Genomic DNA, 26,634 nt, shown 5'->3' on the forward strand with positions numbered 1-26,634 from the left:
GGCGACATTATTGCATGGAACATGCGGGGGACACCCCCGCAACCCCCACATTTTTTTTTAAACATTTTTGTTTTGCCCCTGTCCCCATATATATGGTCACGCATATAATATTGCTGCAACCTTTTTCCGGCGATATTATTTAAGGCGACCATATATATGGGGATATTACCTGATACCCTGTGGTGGGAGCATGGGATAGTGGTGTGAGCATAGTGGGGAGAGCCCATGTACTGGGTAGGAGTGGGATGAAGGAGTCCAGAGACTGATGAGCGCAGGTGGGGGAGCCCAGGGACTATACTGGGGGTTGGGTGCGGTGACGGCACGCGATCGTTCATAGCCATTTGGACTTACTGTCCTTTTGGGATTTCTGGGGGGCCGCATCCTTCCCACATTTTGCTCAAGGGAGGGCCCAGGCCAAAAATAAATTGAATCCCACTGTCCTAGGGGAAGTGCTGGGACTCTAGCCAACCCCACCTCCCCTTAAACCAGCTGGTTTATGCACATACCCCCTTGAAACGACATCACATTGAGGTTAACCCTGTGCCTCCTTGGTCCACAGAACAACTAACCAACAAAAAGGTGCCCCATCTGGTCCATTGAAAAACTCTAGTGTAAAACGCAAAGGAACAAACTCTTCCTTGACCTCAAGGCCTCACGCAGTATGCACCAGTGTCCTCATCAGAGTCAAAACCACATTTTACTCATTAGCTATCATACAGCCTCCAACTGTTCTCTTCTCCGCTGTCATACACTGCTAAAACTCTCTACTTGATAAAAAATCCCAGTCTTTGGAAAAATGAAATGCTGTTAACATCATCAGCCTATTGGTACCCACAACCAGTTGCCCCGGCTCTTTTTCCGACATTACACTATTCAAACCTGATCTGACTTCTCCGCCCCAGGATGGTGTTAACATGCTTACATCACATACACCACTCGTATACAAAGACTTTGCCCTCTAGGTTGCCATCCCAAAGCAGCTCAAGGTGACCGCATCCATAACGAACCTCTTTTGATATAGTAAATGTCTCAGAGTCCTCTTTCCAGACACCCTAAAATACCACCTTGCCCCGAGTGGATCATTAGCCTCCGATTCACTGACAAATCCTCGAGCATGCAGCTGTCAGCCAACCCGTAATCAAATTAACCATCATGGCTTGCTCTGTGATTACCAATCTGGGTTTAGACCAAAATGTAGCATGGAAACAGCCACCATCCAGGTCATAGATGACAATCTTGAAATCCTGTCCAAAGCCACTTGTGTGTCCTGGTCCTTCCTGGCCCCTCTGATGCTTTAGACCCAGTTGACCACCCACAATGACCAGCTTGCTCACCAACAGATCAGGCTTCTTGGGCACAGTTCTCAACTGGTTTGCATCTTGCCTCACAAGCAACCACCAAGGCGTCCAGATGGATCACCGCAGTCAGACCGCTGCCCGGTCACCTGTGTAGTCCCATTAGGCGCAGTACTCTCCTTTCATTGAGATCTTTACTCTATACATGAGACATTAACATCCGTTCTCTGACATCTCACACCACAAATACGTGGATGACTCTCAATTCTACCTAAAGGCCTTAAAGTCTGGGTGGCAAGCACATACCTGAAGCTCATTCCCACAAAGGTGGAATTCCTTCTACTTGGTCACCCTTCAAAGCTGGATATAATTCAACTGTAATGGGTTATTAATAACTGTGGTTAAATGATCCGCCCCTTAAAGCCTCACATCTCAAACTCGCTCTGGTTCATTATAGAAAGTGCACACTCCTGAAAACCCATCAATAAAAAGGCCTAAAATGCCTGGTACCACCGAACCCTTCTCTGGAAGAAAGAAGAAAAAAACATGTCTTCCTCTCGAGGACTTCTGAAACAGTTTAGGCACTGGGAATGTCCCCTATCGATGGGAAAAACTCCCTCTTCACTGCCGTTCCGGCGACACACCTGGCTACAATTAGGAGGCATGACGTGGCGTGTCGGGCAATCCTTTCTGGAAACGAGACATGTGACCATATCACTCCCATGCTAAGGGAACTGCACACGCTTCCCATCTTAGCCAGAATACTCTTTAGGACTGCATGCATCACCAATAAGGCAACCTTTGCTTGCACACCTGCTTACCTAGCTGCACAACTCTGCAGCTCAGGAGGTTGAGCTCCCACAAGACATTGCTAGACTAGAGACGACACTGGCCTTCTTTTGCTATGCTTTGCCTACTGGTAGACCATCTCGGCTGCAGTCTGAACCACCTCAATGCTCTTGCAGTCAGTAAGGAAATGAAGACCTTACTATTCAGTCAGTCAAACGTAGGTGCCACCTGTGCTTTTTACGTTCTTACATCATATCCTGCGGCCATGGCTGGGACAGCCTGTACCACATTGTCCCTTCCCTCCTACCTCATATGCTAGCTAGGTTTCCACTTCGTAAATCCAAATGGAGTATCCCCTTGTTGCTTCTTATGTCTCCTGCGGTGTAAGCCTGGTTTGTGCTCCTGTCTGTTCATTATGTGTAGTGCTGGCTGAAGTTCTGTGCATGTCCTAGGGTTTCTGACAGCGTGTCCCTTCCTTTTTAAGGGGTTCATTGCCGGCTTTAACCTTTTCTTTCTTTCTTTTTTTTTTTTACGATTCTCTATTTCATGGTAATCCTGAGTTCTGCTGTATACCAACTTTGTGGGTGACATACAGTAGCTTGTGGTCTCCAGGCATCCCGCTCTTCCCCATGCCCCAACCTCAAAATTGGAACTTCATCATATACAGTGTACCTTTAGCTCCATTTCAATGTTCCTGAACTCATTCCGGAATTCCACCTGCTTTGTTATGCAAAGTTGGACCCGTCAAATGAGTTTGGATAGTGAGATGGCAATATGCAGTATAGTCCACCCTCTTCCTATTGTATTAAATGTTATCCAGGGCATTTTTTGTGATCAAACAAAACAAGTAATTCGGCCAGTGAAAGGAGGGTTTGTACTGAAGTCTCCCTTGTCCTCCCACAATGCAGTGCAATGTAGAGCCGGGACTGGATACAGTTCCATTAAGTTTGTGCTCATTTTTAATATTTTTATTTTATTGCTGAAATCTCCCCGAAAGTATACTTTACCCTTTACTTTTTTTGTGTGCTGTTCTTTTGTCCTGTCAGCCTAAATATTTCTATGCAGCTCCTTCAGCGAAAGCTTTGGTGCAGTGAAAAACTGGGCAGTCAGAATGATTCTTGCACTAAAGTCTGTGGGTCGACCAACTGGAGCATTCTTTGTTGTCTGTTTGAGCCTGCATATTCATACCTGGGTTGCTGACCTTGACTGGAACATGATTCACGTTTCTGCTCCTTGGTGGCAAATGTTATGGTTTCAGCTCCCTGCAGAGCCCTTAGATAAGGTTTGTATCCTAAGCCTCAGGTGGTGTGGGGTGGTGTAACAAGGTGCAGCTGGGTGAAAAACCTTACACGCTGCCGGACTGGCCTTGTGGGATTCTCTCCCAAGGCACCCGAGCAATGTCAACTCTAAGGTTCTTTTTAAAAGGAACTAAAAGGCTATTTTTAAGCTGCCAAACATTTGCCCTCTGCATGGATATATCTTCATTTGTAGTGCGCCCTTTGATGTATATACGGCCAAGATAGTTATTCTTCTATGCTGTTGCCCATTATGTTTACCGTTTGTTGCAATAATGCACATTTGAAGTTATTTTTCATGGCATTGTTTTGCCTAACAAAAATATACATACATGTGGGAATACCAAAAAAACCTTTTTTTTATACATAGTTTGTATTTTAGATTATATATTGCTATCCTGATTATTGGGGGTCGAATGTAAACTTTTGGATAGGATTCAAACTTCCTCTCACCGGGTGTATTTTTGGGACATGGGAACAGTTCACAGTTCTACACCATGCCTCTTGTTTAAGCTGTATGAAGACTTGACAAAATGACTGTACCTTTGCTTCTTTCAACAGGAAACCGAGCCATTTCTAAAATGGAGAGCCTGCAGATGAATCCTGGAAGGTGCACGTGCTGTGATCAGAGCTTTATTGATGAATCCCAGCTCCTGATGCATATGAAGACCCACATGAAGGAGACAGCCTCTCCCTGCAGCAAAGAGCTTTTTGAAGAAACGAAAGAGCCCAGTATAAACCCAGACAAAAGATTTCACAAGAGCCAGAAACGCTATGAATGTACAGAGTGTGGGAAAATGTTCACTAAGAGGTCAAATCTGAGCCAGCATGAGAAGATCCATACCGGGGAGCGACCATACCAGTGTACAGAGTGTGAGAAAACATTCTCTCGGAGCACATCTCTTTACGAGCATCAGAAAATTCATAATATTTTGCGACTATTCCACTGTATGGACTGCAAGAAAAGCTTCACGCAAAGATCAGATCTGATTACCCATCGGAGGATTCATGCAGGAGAAAGGCCATATGAATGTACAGAATGCAAGAAGCGCTTCGTTCATGCCTCGGTTCTGATCAACCATCAAAGAAGCCATACAGGGGAGAAGCCCTATGAATGTACAGAGTGCAAGAAGCGCCTCCAAACAGCTTACCATCTGAAAATCCACCAGATGATTCACACAGGCAAGAAGCCCTATGGCTGCACAGAGTGCGAGAGGAGCTTCAGGGATCTCTCAACCCTGCGGAACCATCAAACCATTCATACTGGGGAGAAGCCTTATGAATGCACAGTGTGCAAGAAACGCCTCCAGACCTATTCTCATCTGAGAATACACCAGAGGATTCACACTGGGGAGAGGCCTTATGGGTGCACAGAGTGTAAGAGGAGCTTCCGAACAGCTTCCAATCTGGCAAGCCACCAGAGGCTTCACACTGGAGAGAAGCCTCATGAGTGCACGGAATGCGGAAAGCACTTTAATAGTAGATCACACCTGAGGGCACATCAGACCTCCCACACAGGGGAACGTCTATACCAGTGTACGGAGTGTGAGAAAAGCTTCACACAGAGGGGTAATCTTAACAAACATCAGAAAATCCATAGCGGGGAGCGACCTTTCCAGTGTACCGAGTGTGGGAAAAGCTTTACTGAGCGGGCAAATCTGTACCAGCATCAGAAAATCCATACTGGGGAGAGACCATACCAGTGTACTGTGTGCGGGAAAAGCTACACTCAGAAGGTAACTCTACAAAAACATCAAAAAATCCATTCTGGGACAATCCATAGTAGTGCGGTAAGCACCTTGATAGCTGGCATTCCACCTGAGCGGAAAACAGAGATCTCACCTGAGGTGGCGGGTCCCATGTGTTTGTAACAGTGATGAAACATCATAATTCACTAATAGCCTGCTGTGGTTAGTCCTCTGTATGCCCAGTTTATGATCCCACCATAGCTGAGTTCAAATAAAGTCCATTTTCATTATTTGTAATAAAACATGTTTGTGGAAAGACACCGAGTGTGTAGCCACTGTCTTCCCTGTGACCATCATGTAAGCTCTTTCAGCCCAAGATGCTCAAGATTGTAGCCCATGTGTTGGACAGAAGTTTAAAGGGGGCTGCCCCTGCTTGCATTACACGTCCTTTTCTTAGGATGACAGTGTATCATCATTAAATCTACATAAGCAAGCACATACATTTGCAGATATTAACCCTGTAAGTAAATGGAACAAATTAAATAAGGAGCAACCGAAGTAGCTAAAAATACATTTAAAAAAGGACCTCCAGAAAAGGTGACGGCTCAATTATAGTAGAAAATGCAGTTAAGTAACAAAGAAACAGTATAATGGCAGCCATTAAATCATGAGTGGCACAGCGAAAAGGAGAACTGAAAACAAAAGATGAGATTAATCATGACCGCACCGGTTTTTCGGATGGACACACCATTTTTAACTAATTGCATAGGGAAATCAAACCATGCAGATTCTGCCTTCCCACTCTTTGGAACACCTCTTACTTTTTGACGACCGGTGAGTTTCTCATGTTAGATCATCATACATATCAGGTCACAACACATGCACACATTAAGCTCTGTGCATCCTGTAATGTTCCAGCGCCAGGACCAAGAGCCAAACAAGCATGAAGAAAAGTACAACTAAAACAAGCTCATGGATAGTTGCAATGAATCTGTGCTCTGTGAACATTCCAAAATACCAGGAGTTGCAAACAGACAAGTTGTGTTGATTATTGTAGGTGTGATAACGGCTTATGAAGAGCTTCTAAACACATGCAGACTATAGAACGGACATCATGTGGTCTATAAAAAGAGGCCATGCCAGATCTATTATTATTATTTTTTTTTAAACCTTTTTTTATTGTACCCGGTTTAATTTTCTGTGTGTGTGTGTGTGTGTGTGTGTATGTATGTATGTATGTATGTATGTATGTATGTATATTAAATGAAGTAACTTTGTTAAAGGGATGTTACGGTTATAAGTAAAACCGAAAATCCCCAGAAATTTGCCAGTTATGGTAAGCTAAGCAACCATAACTCGCGCCACAACCGTGCACTGCTAAGACAAACACCCAGGACATCACTGATGACGTCACATATCTGGCCCACTTGTTTTTGTTCACTAACATATATAGGCCAGGTGGTTTTGTTCACTGAAAGTCAGAATATTAAAATTGAAAAGGTGCTATATATCTAGACGTTAACCTTGTCATATGTACCCTTAGGGTTTGGTCTCAGCTCGTGGTGCACATACATGGGGAAATGAGCAGGCCTCAAACACACAATTCATTTGTATACATGAAGATAAAGTTCAATGTTATTAACATTTTCTGATGATGCTGTTTCTTTCTTCCTTACTTACTTTAGTTTCCCTGTATGTGCCTCTGATTAGTATGCATTGTGGTTCTTCAGATGTATTGTTTGTACTAGCACAAGTGTTGTTAGTCTTGAATTGTTAGCTAGTTATTACATGTTTAACATTACTCAAAGTTCTGATAAAGTAGCATTCTGAAATTACTAGATTATACATATTGTACTTTTATGGTGCATGCTGCAGTCATTGCCCATGTTTATATATTAGGTTTCTGTATTAACAACAACACTCCAATACAATGATTTTAGATGAGTACATTCTTTAATAGATTTAGTTCTTGATAGGTCTCCTGATCACCCCAACATCTTGTTACCAACATTATAAACACAACCCCTTGGAGGGACTTTTCATCAAACATATTTTCATATGTGATGTCATCTTTGATTTTCTGAGAGTTAGGGCCTCATTACACGGATGGCGGTGGACCAAGGTGCTCTTAGCACCTTGGTCCATGCCGGTAAAATACCAGCACCGCCTTGGTGGAAAGGGGAATTACTGCCCTATTCCAAGGTTGGTGGGGCGGTAATTCCCCCTTCGCCCTTCCCCATTCTTGCCCCATAGGGCTCTATGGGAATGGGGAAGGCGCTAATTACGGTGCCTCAAATTGCGGTACCGTAATTAGATCCCTGGTCCCTTTGCGGGTTGGTTTTTAACGCCTGCAAAAAGCAGGCGTTAAATTCTCCAACCCGCAAAGGGACCTCGTAGTAAGGCGGTAAGGGTTTACCAGTAAAATACCGGTGCCGGTAAACCCTTACCGCCTACCGTGTAATGAGGCCCTTAGTCTTAGCAGTGCAGTGTGGCACAAGTTATGGTTGCTTAACTTACTGTAAGTGGCACATTTCTGGGGTGTTTCAGTTTTACTTGTAACCATCACAGAATTTCATAGGTTTTTATTAGTGCAACTTAACCATAACATCCCTTTTTAACAAAGCTTTTTCTGTGAATGTTATAGGTTTTTATGAATGAAAATGTTTCGTGAAGTTGCATCACTGTATGCTAATAATTCCTCTTTTAACATATATGAAAGAACTTTAAACCTCCTTTAAGAAACGTATTTTTTGAAACGAATACTGATGTGCAGTTATCAACAGCGCAAGCTGGGGATACAAGTCATGGTTGAATTGCCTAAGGCATGAGGATTGACCATAACTCCAGCCCCACCAAACCTCCTCGTTATCCACTGCACCTACTCTGCATCCTAGTTCAGTGTCCACTATACCTTCATGATGTGACCAATGGCCAGTGCTCATGGTTTGTAGCCATGGCCAGTCTGCACGATCCATGGGGCATGGCTTCACCCATGCCGCATTTCCCGATAAGAACATCAGAGTAGAGATTTGTCCTTGCCGAGGGCCAGGCCCACTGCACAGGCAGCGAAGTTATATCACAGTTTTTTGTACTTGCTTTTGACACTTTCAAAAAAAGTAAAACACAGGACAGATTTGCAAAACCATGCTTTGAGGTCCTTGATGAAGCTCTTCGTGAATGTTTGCTGCAATCCTGCCCAGCCCTTCGGGATTCAGCCGTAAGCAGGCATTTATTTTTTCCCCATTTAATCCTAGGGCATCGGCCATGCTGCATGGCATGCGTCCTTGCGGAGGGCCAGGCCCATTGCCCAGACACCAAAGTTATCACACAGGACATATTTGCAAAACTATACTTTGTGGTCCTTGCTGATGCTCCTTGCAAATGTGTGCTGCAAACCTGCCCAGCACTTCGGGCTGTCGCCACAAGCAGATTTATTTTCCCATTTAAAGCTATTCTTATTTCGAAAGACTTTACCACATAGCCGGTCACTGGTGGCCATGCCCACTTTAACCCCATTGCTGGTCCCTTGTGGTCATGGCCAGTAGCCAGATTGTCTGTGTCATGGCCACATACTATACCTCAGTCACCAAAGGTATTTCACTATTTTCTGTACCTACATCTTATAACTTAGCCCCCACTTGACAAAATCCATTCAGACTTTGCACAAACGTTCAAAGTTTGGTCTACAAACAGCAACAAAGTTCTAAGCCATCTAAAAATGTTAAGGCCCGCCCCCTCTAATGTTGCCCCCCTCTTGACAAAACCCCACCAAACTTTGCGAAACCATTAAGATCTGGGTCTAAATTCTATTTGCAAACTTCTGTGCAGATTTGTCTTAACAGCACCACATTTATAAACCTTTCAAATATTTTGTAAACCTCCCACACCCTCTAATTTTGCCCCCCTCTTGGCAAAACGGCACCATAGCCATTCATGGTCAGGTGTATACTGATATTGCATGCAAATTAACATGCCGTTTCATTGAGTGGCGCTTAAGTTATAAACCATCCAAAAACTGCTTTTCACCGACCCTGTAATGCAGAAATATGCATGGATCTCCTCTAACATCTGAGATGTTCGCAAACATAAAGGAAGGTCCCCGAACATCTGAGATGTGCACAGACATTGGAGAAGAAAAAACACCTGATTTGTTGCTTTTTGTGGCCACGTCCCATCCTCTTCACCCCTCACAGATAATTTGTTTGACAGTGTATTTTTTTTTGCCTCGATGTCCGCAGACTGCTGGCGATGTTCGTGAATCCAACATGGCGTCCATTTCAAAGGTTTTGATGCACCTGCGCTTTTAACCAACCAATCAGCGGGAGCATACGATGTCCGCGCCTCTCCCTGATTGGTCCAGAGGCGTCTGCGTGCCCCGAATCAGGAAGTGAGTCCGTAGACTGGACCCAGATATCGCAATTATTTTTTTAACTACATTTTGGCCATTTAAAAAATTAAATAAATACTGGACATATTAATTTACCAAAGCCCGCTTTCGGGACCAAGCAGCTGTTCCTGGTGCAAGTTTGGTGAAAATCCATCTAGTGGTTTGGGCTGTAGGCGCATGCAAAATGCGTCTGAGGATCCCACACATTTTGCGACCCCCTCTATAACTTGCCCCACCCCCATTGACAAACCTGCACCAAACTTAACAAAATCATTCTGAGGGGGCCATATACTCTTTTTGCAAAGTTGGGTGAGGTTTTGAAAAGTGCTCGTTCTATGAGTTCAGCACCTTAACCAGAACTACAAGGTCACTACCGCATTCCCTGTAATATATTTAAGGCTTGTGGGTCTTGTTAGAATCCCATGCTTGCATAGGCCGACATCTAGCAGTAGGTGCAGAGTATTGCTTGACTTGTTTTCGAAGTTCAAAAAGGAACTTTGACTGGGCGTGTTTGGAAATACTACCCCTAGTGCAACATGTACTGTACCCATGGTCCTTCATGCAGCAAGGTCCCTCAGATAAATTTTTCCACCGTTGTGGTTGTTCACTATTAGTTTTGTAGCTTTCGCAACTTTGATATTGTTAATTAAAAATAATCGTTAGACTTCTCGCGTTCTCGACAGATGCTTCCTCGATGCATGTTTTTGAAGAGCGGTTTCATCTAGCATCGACTGAAGTCTTCGATGGATTCTTCAGCTTCTCGATGATTTGCTGCGGCCTACTTCAGGCTTCAGCCTAACAATAGGGAGAATGGCGGAGGGGGGGGGGGTCAACATTTACATACCTCTCTTAGAGCATGCCTGTTCTTTACCTACATTTGTGTTTACATTTCAATATGGAAAGGACGCTATTTAAATGTAATTTTCTGTAATAAAAAATGTCTGTGTAAAGACACTCATTGAGTGTGTAGCCACTGTCTTCTCAGTGACCATTCTGAATAGCATTGTGCATCATGTAAGCTCTTTTAGACCAAGATGCCCAAGGGGACGCACCAAACGGTGGGCGGCCTACACTATGGAGGCTGAATCCAGTTCACCCACGGCGCTGTTGCATCCGATGACAAGGACCAAGGCAGCTATGTTCCAGATGCTTGAAGACATCCAGTAGTAGTCGGTAGACAGGGGCACACATGAACACTCACTCCATGGTGAACACAAGCACAAAAAACGCACATCCACCTGGGCAATATTCAACAAATCTCTTGGAAAAAAAGGCTACACGTTGTCTGAAGATATATTAAGATCTACAGATCCCAATGCGTTGGGATCTGTAAAAAAAAACTTAAACCTACAAAACCCAAGGAAAAACGCATCTCGGGAACACCGTCCACACCACCAGTTGCAAGTGTTCGTAACACCCTCTACACAGAGTACACTAGGGCCACCTCACTGCTGTCTCATTTTGTACAGAAGAGACATGCTGCTGGCCCAGTGACTATTGTTTCCTCTTGCAGAAACACCCAAAATAGTGACATAGACCAAGGCACGTTTTGAGGAAACTATGGACCAGGTTTCTTCCTCTGTAACCTTTATGGAGCGCTACCCTGTTAAGCAGAAGGCCTTACATCTATAGGAAGGGGAACATTACCTAAATCTCCTAGGTTACACACATCACCTACTCATACCATCATTGATGTAACAGACCAGTCACAACATGACGTTTTTCCTGACCTAATTAAGGGGATGATGACCAAGGGAAATGGTACGATGACCTTACCTATTTCGACCCCGGTGACCCAGACATCACTATTTTAAAATCTCCTGTTGTCACTCACGAACCTGTCACCACATCTCTTGATGACCAGCTTTTGCTCAATGATTTGCTCGCAAGGGCAGCTGGTCATTTTAAAATATAAACTCGAGAGTCTGTGGAGAATACAGACTTTGTGGATGATATTTTAAACGAGAAAACGCTGGATAGCCAGTCTATACATTTATTTAAATCCAATAAAAAAAGAATCAAACCTTATTTAACACTATCCCTTATGCGTGCAGTTTACCCAAAGGTTAAAAATGTTTTTAAACGCGCTCCTACAGGCCCGCTTTATATTCAGTGCTATGTCAAACTAGATTCCCTAGTAGTTACCACCACAAGAAAGCAGGCAGTCGTCCATTTGTCTAATGCTGAGGCTCCACCTGATAAAGAGTGTAAAAAACTTTACACCCTGGGGAAACGAGTAGCCACTGTAGCTTACTCTACTCCTATAGCTAACACTACGTTACAACAATGCACAATGGGACTTACTTGAGAACAACTTGGATTCCGTTCATGAACCACTCAAGTCACAGTGTCAAATAAGTGGCCCATTACATCCTTTAAAAACTTAGTTGGTAAGTAACTTGTTCGTCTACCGCAGAGTAGAATAGAGGCGAGTGGAGTCATTGCAGTCCGTGCACGGCTGGGCAATGGGCAGCGGGCTGCAAGTACTGTAAGTTCTGCCACCAACTATCCAATAAAAAAAAAGGTCATTAACAGTATGTTTTTACTGCTCGCCGCGTGGACGTGTATTTCCTTTATCTACGCACCTGCATATGTTTTGACTTTGAACAAATGCTGGTCTCCTTTGGGATCTAGACACGGGACACAAAGTTTCTTTTATTTGCAACCTTCTGTCACATGTGACACGTGTATTTCATTTGCACTCTTGCCTCCTGTACTTCAACAGCTGTGATAAACGGGGAGGGAGGGTCAAAAGAAAGAACGTATGTGCTATTGAAACACAGCATATCAGCAAATTTCAAGTTCGGGGACTGCGGGCTAATAAGCCTTTGACCCGACCCTGTTAAGCACTGGTACAGCTCAAAAGAACAATCTTTGGTATTACGAAATATATTATTTTCACCAACCTTAATTCTCAGGGACTGCGGGCAAATCAGTCTTTGACCCGATTGCTGATTTCTTTTTAGGGGTTAGAAATACCCTGAAAATGTATAATTTGCAGAGCTCATCACATGTAAATGAAACCTGTTTAAAAAAGGCTGATGAATGCTCATCTAATGCCCGGAACCCAAATTCAGAAGGGAAAGTTTGTTCTAAATGCTACAAAACAGGGAGCAGAGTAGTTCTCCCACCGCCAAGTGTTTATTCTTCGGACAATCAAATCCCACCAACCTTGGGGTTTATGGACTCAATTGTGGACGCACAGGCCCTTGTTGAGCAGGAAGTGGGAGTCTTGACCCCGTTGAATCAATTTATCCGAGACTCATTACCCACTAATCTTGACTATACATTATGGACGACCTCGATGAAAATGCCATTCTAACCCATTTTTCTAAGGGTACAGCAGCTGTTTCAGATTGCTCTATGAGAAATGGAGATATACAAACACCGGCAATCTCGCTAGAACCATGAGACGAAGATCTGCTGGAGTGTTAGGAATAGCTCCCGAGCACCTTTCTTGCCCTCTCTTGGTGTTTCCCCTCTTACTGTACAAAAGCGTGGAACCTCCACCATATACGTGAAGACATCCCTTAACGCCGTAAAAACAAATCACATTATGGTGTGTCTCTCGTTCTCTTTCGTTCACCGAAAGCACACGCAGCAGGGGTTGCCATGGCGACTGTGCCGTCCTCTCCATACCCGTCGAGGCAGCGCCAGGCGACGTTACAGCCACACGTTATAGTGCTTCCAGGTTGCCGCACTCGCCGCTTCTGATTTTGGTTTTTGGAAATCTTGGCTAGCGTTCTTGTTCCCTGTTTGGTGTTTTCCCTCGTGCCTTGCCCTTCAACCCTATTCCCCCTTTGAGATATCCTAGTGACCGATACTGGAATGTCCCCTGACTTTGCTTCTGCCTGCTGATTCAACACTGTCTTAGCCCATCCGTTGAACGAACCCGGAAAGCTTCAGCGACCATTCTTTGCCTGCTGTTTTCAACATTGTCTTCGCTCACACGTTGAATGAACCATGAAAGCTTCAGCGTCCATTCTTTGCCTGATGATTTCAACATTGTCTTCACCCGCACGTTGAACGAACCCGGAAAGCTTTTGACCATTCTTGTTTCTTGCAACTTACCACGCCCGATTGCTTTTCCTTTTTTTTTGGAATGATACAAAGTCCTCTCCTCTCTACTGAACTCAGTGCCAGAGCAATTCTGAATTGCGCTCTCGGAGGAACTCCAGTACTGCCCTGAACCGAACCCTGCATGATCCAAAAGGATAGCGCACTAACTTGAGACCGATACCTGTGGCGCTTAGTAAGACAGGCGTCCTCGTTCCGTCGGGACAGGCACTTCGACTAGAGACTTCTGCACTCCGTCTAGGCGTCCTCGTGCCGTTGTGTCTTATCGATAGGGTTGGGTTATGCAGAGTTCCATATTGGCATGCACATCTATCATCCTCACAGCTTGGGAAGATTAATCATTGTTTTCCTCGAAGTTCTTGTTTCTACTCCAACATTTTGATTGCTATTGCTTTTGACTCCACTTGATTATAGTGTCTTGTTGATATTAGTAAGCATCTCAGATTAGTATTGTCTGTGATTTTGATATTTTTTTTTCTGCAGCCTCCAGTTTCTTGTGTGGTGTTTCCATCTTTCAATTGATTGATTCCTTTGTATACAAGGTTTGGGTGCACAAGGATACATCGGTAGGAAGAACTCTACACTCCCGAGTTCAACTACCGGGCTTCCTGTCAAGTCTTGACATCTGATATGGAGCTAGAAATGCTAATACCTCCAAACTCATCATTTGATTAAATAAAATACCAGAGGAACAGAACCATGATTTGGGGCAAGAGGTGTCTCCTGAGGAGTCTGCAAAATCGGCAGAGAGTTCTCCATCTAAGCGGACTCAACAACGAGCAGAAGGATGTAAAACCCTGATCCCTCCCACAATTACAGCTTTCAACTTTGTATTAAGTTCACTAGTGAAGGTTTTTGAAACCCTAAAATTAGAGGTTCAACAACATACAGGCATAGTCCTAGAAGTTACGAAGGAGCTTGAGTTAAAGGACATCACTATGACTGCAATTAAATCAGTGGTTAAAGAAGGATTGGTACCAAACCTAAAGGAATCTAGGAAAGCCACAAAAGATAAATCAGTAAAATTGGATCTGCTGACTGTGACTGTGACTGATCAGTGTGGGAGGTTAAAAACGGAACTAGGGGCTTTGGTGGAGAGATTGGATCCCTCACCTAATAGTAATGCTGGAAGATGAGTTTTGGGGTTTTCAGCCTCCAACCCAGAGACCCCGCTCGATGACTCTCCTCTTTCAGCCCCAATGATGGGGTAATTCTTGCAGATGGCTCAGGTTATAAACCTGGATGTATCCCGTAAGGATTCTGATAAGGAGCAGATAGAAAATGCTCCCATGATTGCAGGGGATCTGGAAGTTGTTGCAAAAAGAATACTGACATGCAAATCCAAAAAGAAAAAGAAAAAAAAAGGTAAATGATGCACATAAAAATACACAAGTGCCAGTTAGTAAGCAGGCTAAAGGAAAAAGGAAACATCAGACGACAGATACCAAGCGCTTTTTGAAAAACCTAAAGGAAAAGATGGGAGCCGAGGAAAGAGAAGTTAAGGAAAAGGCCCCTAAAAAAGGGAAAGGCATAAAAGTAAAGAAGAATTTTAAGGACACAGACACCAAAATAACAAATGATATTTCAGTTGTAGAAATAAAGAAAACAGTGGGGAGTCAAACAGACCCAATTGAACCACCAAACAAAATTGCCCCAATTTTTATTTTAGCAAAGCAAAAAGGCAAACCTCAAAAACCTATGTTAAAAATGGCTCCAATTTTTGTAAAAGCAAGACTCGATTATATTGTATCCAAAACCCATGGAAAAACAAGAATTGTGTCCGATGTCTCCTGGACTGGGGGATAGGATCTGTCCAAATGATGGTCCTCCTGCTCAACTAACGCCCAACTTAAATTCGGAGGCTCTTAATAAAAATTCTATATATCAAGAAAATTCCCTACCACTCAAGGTGGGCTCCCCCTGAACCGCTCTTGGATTCTCTCTGAAATCAGGCTAATCCCAGGCTTAAAATATTTCTCTACCGCTGATATTGAGGTGGTTAAATTCCCTTTCACCACAGACACTAACATAGCAGAAGCGGTCCTAAAGTCAAACCTGGGTTTGGAGTCAATTATGGGGGAGAAAGAGGCGTGGGAAAAAAGGGGGTTTAATGTATCAAAATAATGCCCTACTTTAACTAATATACAATCAAAGGTACCATGGAACCAGAAGTGTAACCAGGCAGCACAAAGTAAAATCGCCCGTTGCTCCCCCCTCTACGGTTATCTGGGAAATGGTCCCAGAGATAATCGCTCAAGTTCTACTTAAAATTGGCATTCAACAGCAGAAGCTCTAGTAAAGAACCCCCTTAGAGTACTTTCATGGAACACTAGAGGTTATAATTCCTTTTCCCAGGAGCTAACAAAAACTTACATCTTTGGGTCTTTTGACTTGATATTATTCCAAGAAACCTGGCTTACTTGTGTAGTGGGGGTTGATGAATTTTCCTATCAACAACTTGCTTCTGGGTCCGATGGTGGTAAACCTTCAGAGGGTCTTTTGGTTGCTTGCAAAAATGATGTCTTTTGCACCTCCAATATGTTATCTAATGAGACGCAGGGCATACTGATAGTAAGAGTGGAACATAGGGGTTTGAAATCTGGCTTGAGCTGGATCATTGGAAATCTGTACTGGAATCCTCGGGTGTTGCCTTTACATGATTCTTTGCAAAATAAACTATGGACTCCCCTTTGCCCCAACCTGCCCAGCCGATCTAACGGAAGTACAAATAGACTTATAGAAGTTCACACGAAACCAGTAATGTAAAAACCAATAGCGAGACAATCCAATTTCTGGTTTCCACCATTGTGGCTCTTGTAATTTCTGTAAAATCACCCACAAAAACTTTCACATGCCTTGGAGGACTACAAATGGAAATCACTGACTTCATCAACCGCAAAACCAAATTTGTCATATATTGAATTGTGTGTGTGTGTGCAATAAGGAATATGTCGGCAGTGCTATTCGGGAACTCCGGATTAGGATCCGATAACACCTTTCCAGTCTAAACAACCAGGACATTAAACTCCCTTTGGCTGCTCACTGGCAGACACAACATTAACTGAACACTGATAACCCTAATAGGTCATGACAAAATGAAGCAAAAAAAAGAGCAAGCAAACAAACACCATCTGTCAGTAGCTGCAGGTCTACAGATCTATAACAACGTGATGCCCACTACGTCAACTTCCCTGATAACGTTCATGAAGCTTTATGAATCATTGAACGATTCAATAAAAGATCAGAATACCTTGTTGGCAATGATAAATACAAAGGTCAGTGCTCTAGAAGCTCTGTCGGAACATACGCATAAACTACCAGGACATCTGCTTTGTTGGCTTACGAGTGGTGAAACAACATCCCTGGGGAGGAGATTGCCAACTACAGCTGCGCCAGCAAGAAGCACAAATTATATGTAAATTACGATGTCTGAAGCTTTGATTAAACAAAGAACATGAACTTAATGTGTTTCTGTGAAATGGGGGTCCAATCGTTATAACTGCCCCATGTAATTTATAGCACCTGTATAAATCTTTCAGACACCGGGTTGTTGCTATACCTTTGCAACGTAAATCCTTTGATGACATTTTACTGTTAGTAATGATCAATTCTCTGCTCTCAATTGTATCACCATTGGTGTCACAATGGGCAATGTGTCCATTTAATTGGAGGGTGCAGGGTACCGTTTCCCCGCGGGACCGAACATCTATGCCAGAAATGACTTTGGAATTGAAAAAATTATTATTGCAACCATGTTTACGTTGCTTCCTTTTCCACAAGACTAATCGGGAGTGCCATATCACATAAAATAAAATCTCTATTATTCGTACGATATTTGCTGCCTAGCTGGCATGGGAATTCCTAAAAGCCATTTGGGCTTTAATGTTCACACGCATTAGCCAAGCAGACCATAGCATATAACTTTCTTTTTGATACGCGGTACATTGGTCTACTTTGCCTTTTTCTTTGATATTGCATATATATCTTTAAGAAAACAGACCAGAGACATCATCTCACTTTCCAATGGCTATCATTACAGTCACGTGATCACATATGTGACCATTCATATGACCTATACTCAAGTATATATGGAGTGCCTCCACTACTTGCCAACCTTTTGGCTGAACAGTGACACATGTGCGCATAGAGGCGCTGCCTAGGAGCTGTCATTAACATTTTGCTGGTGAGTGTTATTAGTGAGAGTTTGCTGCTTTAGCATTTTGAAAGGGTTAAATCTATGTGGGCAGTTGCTAAGGAGTGTTGCTTTACTTCTATTTGGCAGGTCACTCAATAATTGCAGGCACTGGCTTTTTCTCCATTTTTGGAATGTGCGCCGCTGAGTGTTGTCCTTAGTTTCAACCACAAAAGGGATTCGAGGTGAGTGACATAGTTCACAGCAATATATGCTGAGTGTTTTTCTTGTGGCGATAAGCAGGGTTCTGTTCCTTTGTTCAGTGCCATTAATCAATGCTGAAATTGACTATTTTCAGCGGTTTCCCGTTGCATTATCACACGTGCCTAATCGAACAGCAGTGAATGCGAGTATTTCACCCGGACACTGGAAGTAATATTATGAGCACGCTTCGGCGAGGGATTGATGTTAAGACCTTGTTGGTGCGCAACCGTGTGTTACCGTGATATGACTGCACAGTTTGCTGTATGAACTCTCAGTATTTTATGTAAACGTTGGGTATTTCTCGCTCTCTTCTCTCTTCTCTCTCCTCATTCAGTAACATAACGTCTCTTGATCGGTCCGTTTGTTACATCTGGTCTTTGCACTCTATATTTCTTTAGCTCGCCACTGTGCAAGAACAGGTATTTATTTCCAGTCTCCTAGATGTAAAGCATGCACATGTTTATGTACATTTGTGTGTGTGCAGTCAAATAGACTAACATGTATTCTGTCTGTGTTTTTGCCCCCCCTTTCCCTCTTTCTTCTCCATGTGACATCACATTAGTCTGAATACTTGGCATTCACTTTATTTCAAGGGCTTTCAGATGCAGCAATATTAATGATGCAGCTGTGTGACATGCAAATAGTGTTTTTGGGTTGAATCACGTATAGCACCCAGAGAATTAATAATTAGAACATGCCCTGAGGAGGACCCGATAGGTCAAAACACGTGTTGGCATTACTGTATCTGAGCAATGCGAGAAAAAACTACTTGGGAGTTTGGAAACATGTCCATGACTCTCTGAAAAGGGCGCAAACAGCCTTGTTGACATTGTGCCTCGCTTTCGCCATTTGCGGACGAAATGAAGAAGAGCACAGTCACATCTGTTTCTGAGCAATGCGAGTGAAATTACTCAGGAGTTTGGAAACATGGCCATGACTTTCCAAGTGCCTCCTTCATCGCAAACTGCAATGAGATTCCGGTAACATGTCCTAAACTGTTCCCTCCCCAATGAACAATAATAATGTCTGGAAGATGCTGTGTCACCAAAGTGGCACAAAGAGGAAGACAATCTGACCACCTCATGTCACACACTCATACCAGTGCACCTCCACATAAGGGAATCCTGGATGTGCAGCCACTCCACAGTGCTCTGTATACACCTGCAACCAATGTATCCACGAGTGCCCCAGAATCCATACACTCTGCCGCCTGAAAGACACAACCATAGCCATATGCACTTCTCTCAAAAACAGACCTTATGCCACACTCTCTCCTTGCACACCACACCCAGGAAACCTTATTGACCAATCCCCTGGCCCACACAGTCTCATTTCCATGCCTGCCATCCTCAAAAGCCCTGGATGTGGCTCATGCGATCCGTGAACTACTGCATGTCTGCGGACATATCGTGCACTGCACGGGGGTGGAGAAAGAAATTTCAACCAGTGTAGGAGATTTCCCCTTCAGTGGTGGCTCTAAAAAGAGCCTTTTTTTTTTTTAAAAGGTGCTTGAGAATTCGAGAGCGTGCAGAGCTTACAAGTATACCTTTGGTAGGAAACATGCAATTTTTTTCGCTGACAAAAAAGCTCCTTCACACGCTACAAATGATGCTATTATTGAGAACTATGACTGCCTGCAAAGAGAAAGGAGCATGAACACTGATAACCCAACCAGAAATCCTAATAGGTCATGCCAAAATGAAGCAAAAAAAAGAGCAAGCAAACAAACACCATCTGTCAGTAGCTGCAGGTCTACAGATCTATAACAACGTGATGCCCACTACGTCAACTTCCCTGATAACGTTCATGAAGCTTTATGAATCATTGAACGATTCAATAAAAGATCAGAATACCTTGTTGGCAATGATAAATACAAAGGTCAGTGCTCTAGAAGCTCTGTCGGAACATACGCATAAAAGACTTGATCACAAAGCAGAAAATGCAACTAAATGGCAACTCTGACTACGTGATTTAGCTAGAAATGAGACGACAAAAAAACTGAACTCCTGGAAGCAGTTATGGAGTGCACAAAATGGATGAGACATAATGTGCAAAAAACAGTGACAAATGCTGAACCCTTTAGCTGTAATTGTCAAACGGGTTCTGACATTGACATTACTACTTTAAATAATGATCAGCAAAAGACAAAGTCGCTAATCTCGATTGAGAAAGTATCAAGCAAGAAAATGCAAGATCGGCAAAAAGAAAAGATGGGAACAGAAAGCGGTGGTCCTCCACGCACCTTATCCTCAGAAACTGTGCCTGTAATTAGAAACTTACAAAGAGACAAGCTGGCAATGATATCTGATAACCACATAGAGCAATTGAAAATTGGAAATCCGTTCTCAATCAAGAGTGGCTCAGATCCTCAACCAAATGCCAATACCATGAGCTCGATATCAAGAGAACACCAGACTGTTCCGAAATCTGTTGCTGCTTCATTAGCCATTTCCAAAACGGCCAACTTTGGCATTTTTACTGATCCAAAGAAAGATTTGACTGGGTTAGTCAAAGCAACAAAAAAAAAAGAGCTGGTGAAGGTTATAGTAACAAAAGGGGGAAGTGGCCGGAAAGGCAGGTCAAACAGTTTGAAGCAGTTCATTAGGAATTCATCAACGCCACCCCGATGTCAATATTTGAATGACCAAGACAAAAGATATCAACTGGAAAGATGAAATTGCCCAGCAATAGTGAACCGATGTTGGGAAGAGTATCGGCAATGGATGGAAATGGCAAGAAACGCCCAAGACTGGATGATGACGACCTGGAGGAGATCAAATAATTTACCTTGGAAGACCTTGCAAATCTCTCCATTTACTCGATTGAAGAAGAAGGCAACATTAGTTCGACCATTTCAACATCTAATGAGGCAGCGATTAACAGTCCGGTGCATGAGATTTCCAGTAGGAGCCATCAGGAGAGCGATATCGACTTAACACTTCGTAGAAGGTTTGAAGTCGCCAAAGAAATCTTGAATTAAGAACTGCGAGTTGCAAACATGCATTTACTTCCAAGACAGAGTTTCAAGAGACGTGATGTAAAACGATTGAATTAATCAAGCCTGAAATAAAACCCTAAATACACCACATCACAGGTGAACAAAAATGGGGCTGACAACATTGTCTGGGAAACCAGTTCCAAGAGAAAAACCGGCTGCTACTAAAAACTCCAGTTAGAATATGTTCTACGAGACAAAAACAAATTGAATATGAATAGAAGGAACATAATGTAATTGTGTACCAGCCTTGAGGATTATTAAATCAGATGACATCGATATAGTGGAGTACATATCCCAAAAGTGATCTGACTGGGTATTTTTACATGTACATTCCAATTTGGTAGCAAATAGCTTAAGAGCAGCTAAAAATTAGCTTTTAAATTTTAACTATGAGAAAGTGACTCCACGGATATTGAAAAAAAAGGCTTTTAGACTAACACATGACGATAGTCATTGAAATCCTGTGGTCAATCAGCTAATGAAATCAGAAGACGGTGGGAGAGGAAGAGAAGAGTGTGGGACAAACACAGACCACAGTGTGAACGGCCGCAACGACCAAGTGAAAGGATTCCACACCAAGCCCCAGTAGGATAAGTTTACAAGTCAGCTAAAGGAGTGTTCCTTAATATCATGGAACACGCGGGGATTCATTCACTTATTTCAGGATAATGAGCTAAACAAAGGAAACCACTCACTGATCTGTTAACAAGAAACTTTGATACAAGTGGCCCTGGTGTGTGAAGGATTTACCTTATTTTTAAATCCTGCACTGAAAAAGAGTCTGGTCGCCCCTTTTCTGGGTTGTTTAATTTAGTAAAGAACAACCCAGGTTGGTCTGTTTTTGACGTAATTTTCCCCCAATGCATTTGTTCAAGGGACAATCATTCAAATAATGCACATTGGGTCCACACTGAGTGAGCATATACTGCTGGTGAACGTTTATCGGAATCCTGACAAAATGTTGTCGACTAAATTTATTATAGCTGTAACCACACTAATAGATGATTTCTTTCATGCTAGAGTACCACAACTTTTCCATCATTGTGTATGGTGATCTGAACTACTCGTCGTTCGACTCTGTCGGAATAATTAAAGAGCTAAATCAAGACCTGAAAGTTGGTTGAGGGAAACGCTAGTTGGATGAAATAACCAATAGGAACTGAGAAATGCTGAACGGCCAAACAAATGGCGATATTCCGGCTCGACATACTTGCCATAGGAAGGACTCCCATACACTTGATTATAGATGGGCTTCACGTGAGATTATTCAAAGAATCAAACGATTGGTTTGTCTCAAGATGAACAATAGTGACAATGATGGTGTAAATATGATCTGGACCATTGATCTATTACCAGCGAGTGACATTTTATACTGGAGCGCTGGAGATAAATCAATGATTAAATTAGCTAAGAATACGGCCACCTGTGAATATAGAGTTAACATCGAAAATAGTGAAAGATAATTTAAGAGGAGAAAACTCATCTGATTACGCCCAATTGTTAGCTCAATTCAAAACAACAAGAAGCAGGTTCCATTTTGACCATCACAAACATAAATACCCATTTAGTAAACAAATTTCGGATGAGAAGAAAAAGTTGCATGAAGAGCTCAAGAGGCTTAAGATTGGAATCCCGACGTACACGTATCTTGTAAAGAAAAGAAAGCATAAACAGCAATATCGAAATTGGCTGATCTTTTTTAAGCATTCTCGTGAACAAGAACAAGCAGAAGAAATGTTAAGAGATATGTGCATGAAAGAGCCTGCAGGTTCGCTAACACAAAAAGCAAATATGATAATTGAAGTCAACGCAATTGCATGGGTCAATCATTTTTTCGTAGGTGTTTAAGGCTCCTTCTCAAAAATCTAACAAGCTGAGTACAGAATCAATAGTCGCCTGGAATATTGAGCATAGTAGGGCTGAAATAGAAGAGGCGATTTCCAAGTTAAAAAACTCTGGTGCAGCAGGCCCTGATGGCCTAACAAACTGGATGTTAAAGAAAAACAAAGCCCAGTGGGCCTCCTTTATTGAAGCCTTATTCGGGAATATGTCACTGACAAAAAAAATCCTAGTTCTTGGCAATCTGCAGTATTAGTGCCAATCTTTAAAAAAAAGACGATCGGAAAGATCCATCCAACTACCGTTTGATTGCCTTGTCAGATGTTATTGGGAAAATCTTTGTCTCTTTTTTTGCAGAAAAGATTGGCAAAATGGGCAGTGGAGGCTAACATAATTGATGAAGTAAAGTAGTTTTTTTGGGGGTTTGTTCTGGGTACAACTTCTTATGCCGGCGACCCAAATATAACACCTCTTGTGTGGTGTCACGTTGGTGTGGTGGTTTTAGGAGGGACCAATCCCCCCCCTCCTTGGTTTATCACAGAATCTATGAACCACACCTTGACTGCGCCACCGAAATCCAGTTAGCTTCAAAACCGATTTCCCTTTGCAAAAGTGGTTACAGTCAAATGAATTTTATTGATTAGTTGAGCCCATTGGTTGTTTACACGTGTTTTGGCCTCTCAAGGGCCTTTGTCAAAACAAAATATGATGGGCAAATTATATCATATCCTTGTTCTAAAAACAATTTTAATCATACCAATCAATAGTAATAGTTAATTAGAAATATAAATTATAATCAAAGTGAAATAATAATGTGCGACATGGAGAAGAAGCATGAGGTTTGTGGTCACCATTGATTATCAAACATACAAAACACAAATGACAGTACAAGAAACAAAATAAAACAAAAAAAAGGGAACAAAACAGAAAAAAAAATATATATATATAATTATATGTACACATTAATTCACTTGAGCACTGAATAATCATTCCTTACATTTTATATATATTATTCAATCCAATATAATCCTTAATGTTCAAAAACCTCAATCTTGTATGTTAGGTCATGAGCCAATACGTTATACCTCGAGTTTCAACACGTATATATTAATTACTATTACCACTTCTCAGGAAATGTGACCCCTGAACACGCTGCGGCTGGTACAATTGATTAGGCACTTTATATCATGTATTTCTCATTGGTATGAATAATTAAACCTGTTTACCATATTAGATTCTAATGGGTCACGGGATAATCCCTGTAATGGCAAAAACATATTTGTCTCAAATCTATAATCTATAGTGGTTTCACATTTTTTTTAATCAAAAACTTTATTTAGTTTTTAAAACATGAATAAAACATTACAAGTATCCCAACATTGCAAGGAAGGGGAAGGAAGGAGGGCGGGGGGGGGGGGGCTAAACAGCTCCAGGGAAAAGGGGGAAGGAAAGGGAAAATGAAAAATGGGGCTTCAGCTCTCGGGGCCATCCAGTCTGCAGTGAGGGGGCTCATGAGGCAGTTTGTGCGTTCCAGGCTCGCTAACCCGGCGTCGCCCGCCCAAATGGTTCGTCTTACTCGTTACATCTCGTCGGGAACTCAGCCATCCTCTTCCCATCTCTGCCATATTTTATCTGCTTTTTGCGGGCAACCCCTTGCAGCATACACCCTGCGTTCCATTATCACGCAAATGTCCACATCTGTGACCCACTGGTCATAGCAGGGTGTTCTCTCAGATCCCCATAACTGCGCAATGTTCCTTCTGAGGACTGCTGTTGCGGTTGACCAGAGCAATTTCTCGTAGCGGGTCAGATCACTTTCGTCGGAGATTCCTAACAGGAGCTGTTTTGGTCCCCTTTGCACTGGTTTGCCCATGACTCTGGAAAGCTTGTCACAGCATTTCCTCCAAAATTGCTGCATTTTGTCGCATTCCCATATAATGTGGAAGAAAGTACCCTCCTCCTGTTTACAACGCAGGCAACGCGCATCCGGGATTCTGCCCCAGCGGAAAAGTGCCACTCTGGGATAATAGATGCAATGTAGGATTTTGAGTTGCACCAGCCGGAGTCTCGATGAAATGGCCACTTCCCTGGGATACATCAAAGCTTCTGTCCAGTCCTCAGGTTGAAGCGAGCCCACGTCACGCTCCCATCTGGCTTTTAGACTGATCAATTCAGGCGTAGCAAAGGATGTGATTACATTGTACATGGTTGAGGTGACTTTGCGCTGTATTTGGTCCTGGACAATGTTGCGTTCCAACGGGGTGCATTCCGGGATATCGCTGATGGTTTGTCGGTGGACATGCAGTGCGTGTTTCAGTTGAGTATAGTGGTATTCCTCGGAGGGTGGGAGGACGAATTCAGAACATAGTGTTTCAAACGTGACCAGTGTCTCTTCCCTTACTACGTCTCTGATTCTGGTAATACCTCTACTGGCCCATGTGGGCCATTTGGGGAGCTTCAACATTTCGGGGAGAAGGCTGTTGTTCCACAGAGGTTGGGCTAGAGTCAGTTTCGCGTCCCAGCCTATGTGGCGGTGCGCTTCGGTCCAGATGCGTGTAATGCGAGTGTCCATATCTAGAGCTGGTCTGCGGCACCGGCCGCGATACAGAAGCTCCAAGGGGGCAGTTCCGCTCTGAGAGTTGATCCTTTTGATGTGCGGCAAATCCCTGTCCCCATGGAGCATGTCGTTCACCACCGCCATCTGGCTGGCCCAGTAATAAGTTTGTAATCTTGGCAGCCCAATCCCACCTTCCCAGATGGACCTTTGCAGGGTAGAGAGGGCAATCCGCGTGTGACCTCCGCTCCACAACAACTTTCGAAGGATACGGTCTATCTTCAGGAATTCATGATGTGGGATGTGTAGCGGAGCGTTTTGCAAAATGTACAGAAACTTTGGGAGTGCAATCATCTTGAATAGGGCTGCTCTGCCCATCAGTGTTAGTGGCAGTGAAAACCAGTGGCGAGTGTCCTCCGCAAACCTTGTCACAACCGGGTGTAGGTTCAGCGATGTGTAGTCTGCCAGACTCTTCGTGATGATGACCCCCAGGTATTTAAACTGATCTGTCACGATTTGGTAGGGGCAGTCCGCGGGGCTTGCAGCTGCCATATTGCCTATGGGAAATAAGGTGGATTTTGACCAGTTTACCCGCAGGCCACTGAAGTCTCCGTATTCCTTCAACATCCGTGTGACTCTGTGGCAGGAATTGCGTGGGTCTTTCAAATATATAAGCAGATCATCCACGTAGAGCGACACTCTGTCCTCCCATGTCTCCGACCAGCGGAACCCTTCCCAGAGCCGTGTATCACGTAGGAGAATAGCGAGGGGTTCTATGGCTATTGCGAAGATCATTGCTGACAGGGGGCAGCCCTGTCTGGTGCCTCTGCCCAGACTAAACGGATCTGATTGCCAACCATTAACCTTAGTCCTGGCCACCGGCCAGCTGTACAGCAAATGCACCCAGCTCATAACATTTTTGCCAAACCCCATGCGTCTCATTATGTCCCAGATGGCCTCCCATCTCACTGAGTCGAAGGCCTTCTCAAAGTCGATTGCCAGCAAGGCCAGCGGCCCTTGAATACTGTCGGCTTTCTCCAGTGCCGCATGCAGTCTGTGGAGGTTCATGCGTGTCGATCTCTGGGGCATGAAACCACACTGGTCCGGATGAATTAGCGCGGGTATCACCTGTTGCAAACGGTCTGCCAGCAATTTAGCAAGAATTTTCGTTTCGCTGTTTGAGTGAAATGGGCCGGTATGAATTGCAGTTGTCAGGAGGCTTGTCCGGTTTGGGCAATATGATTATCGTGGCTTCTCTCAAGTCTGGGGATAGGATGCCCCGTTCTTTTGCATGCTGGTACATTCTCAGTAGATGT

The 26,634-nt window shown here is 43.4% G+C and overlaps 1 protein-coding gene across 2 annotated transcripts in view; it reads left to right on the forward strand.

Moving 5' to 3' along the window:
- LOC138489378 (zinc finger protein 345-like) overlaps nucleotides 1-5,385 on the forward strand; it is a 74,975-nt gene extending 69,590 nt beyond the window's left edge. For both annotated transcript variants that reach the window (XM_069617094.1, XM_069617093.1), the window contains exon 5: nucleotides 3,941-5,385. In XM_069617094.1, coding sequence (XP_069473195.1) covers nucleotides 3,941-5,250 — 1,310 coding nt within the window. In that variant the 3' untranslated portion in view covers nucleotides 5,251-5,385. The remainder of the gene's footprint in view (nucleotides 1-3,940) is intronic.
- Nucleotides 5,386-26,634: the final 21,249 nt, after the last annotated feature.

Source organism: Ambystoma mexicanum, chromosome 9, assembly GCF_040938575.1.
Source record: "Ambystoma mexicanum isolate Mex_15411 chromosome 9, UKY_AmexF1_1, whole genome shotgun sequence".
In the NCBI taxonomy this organism is placed as follows: Eukaryota; Metazoa; Chordata; class Amphibia; order Caudata; family Ambystomatidae; genus Ambystoma; species Ambystoma mexicanum.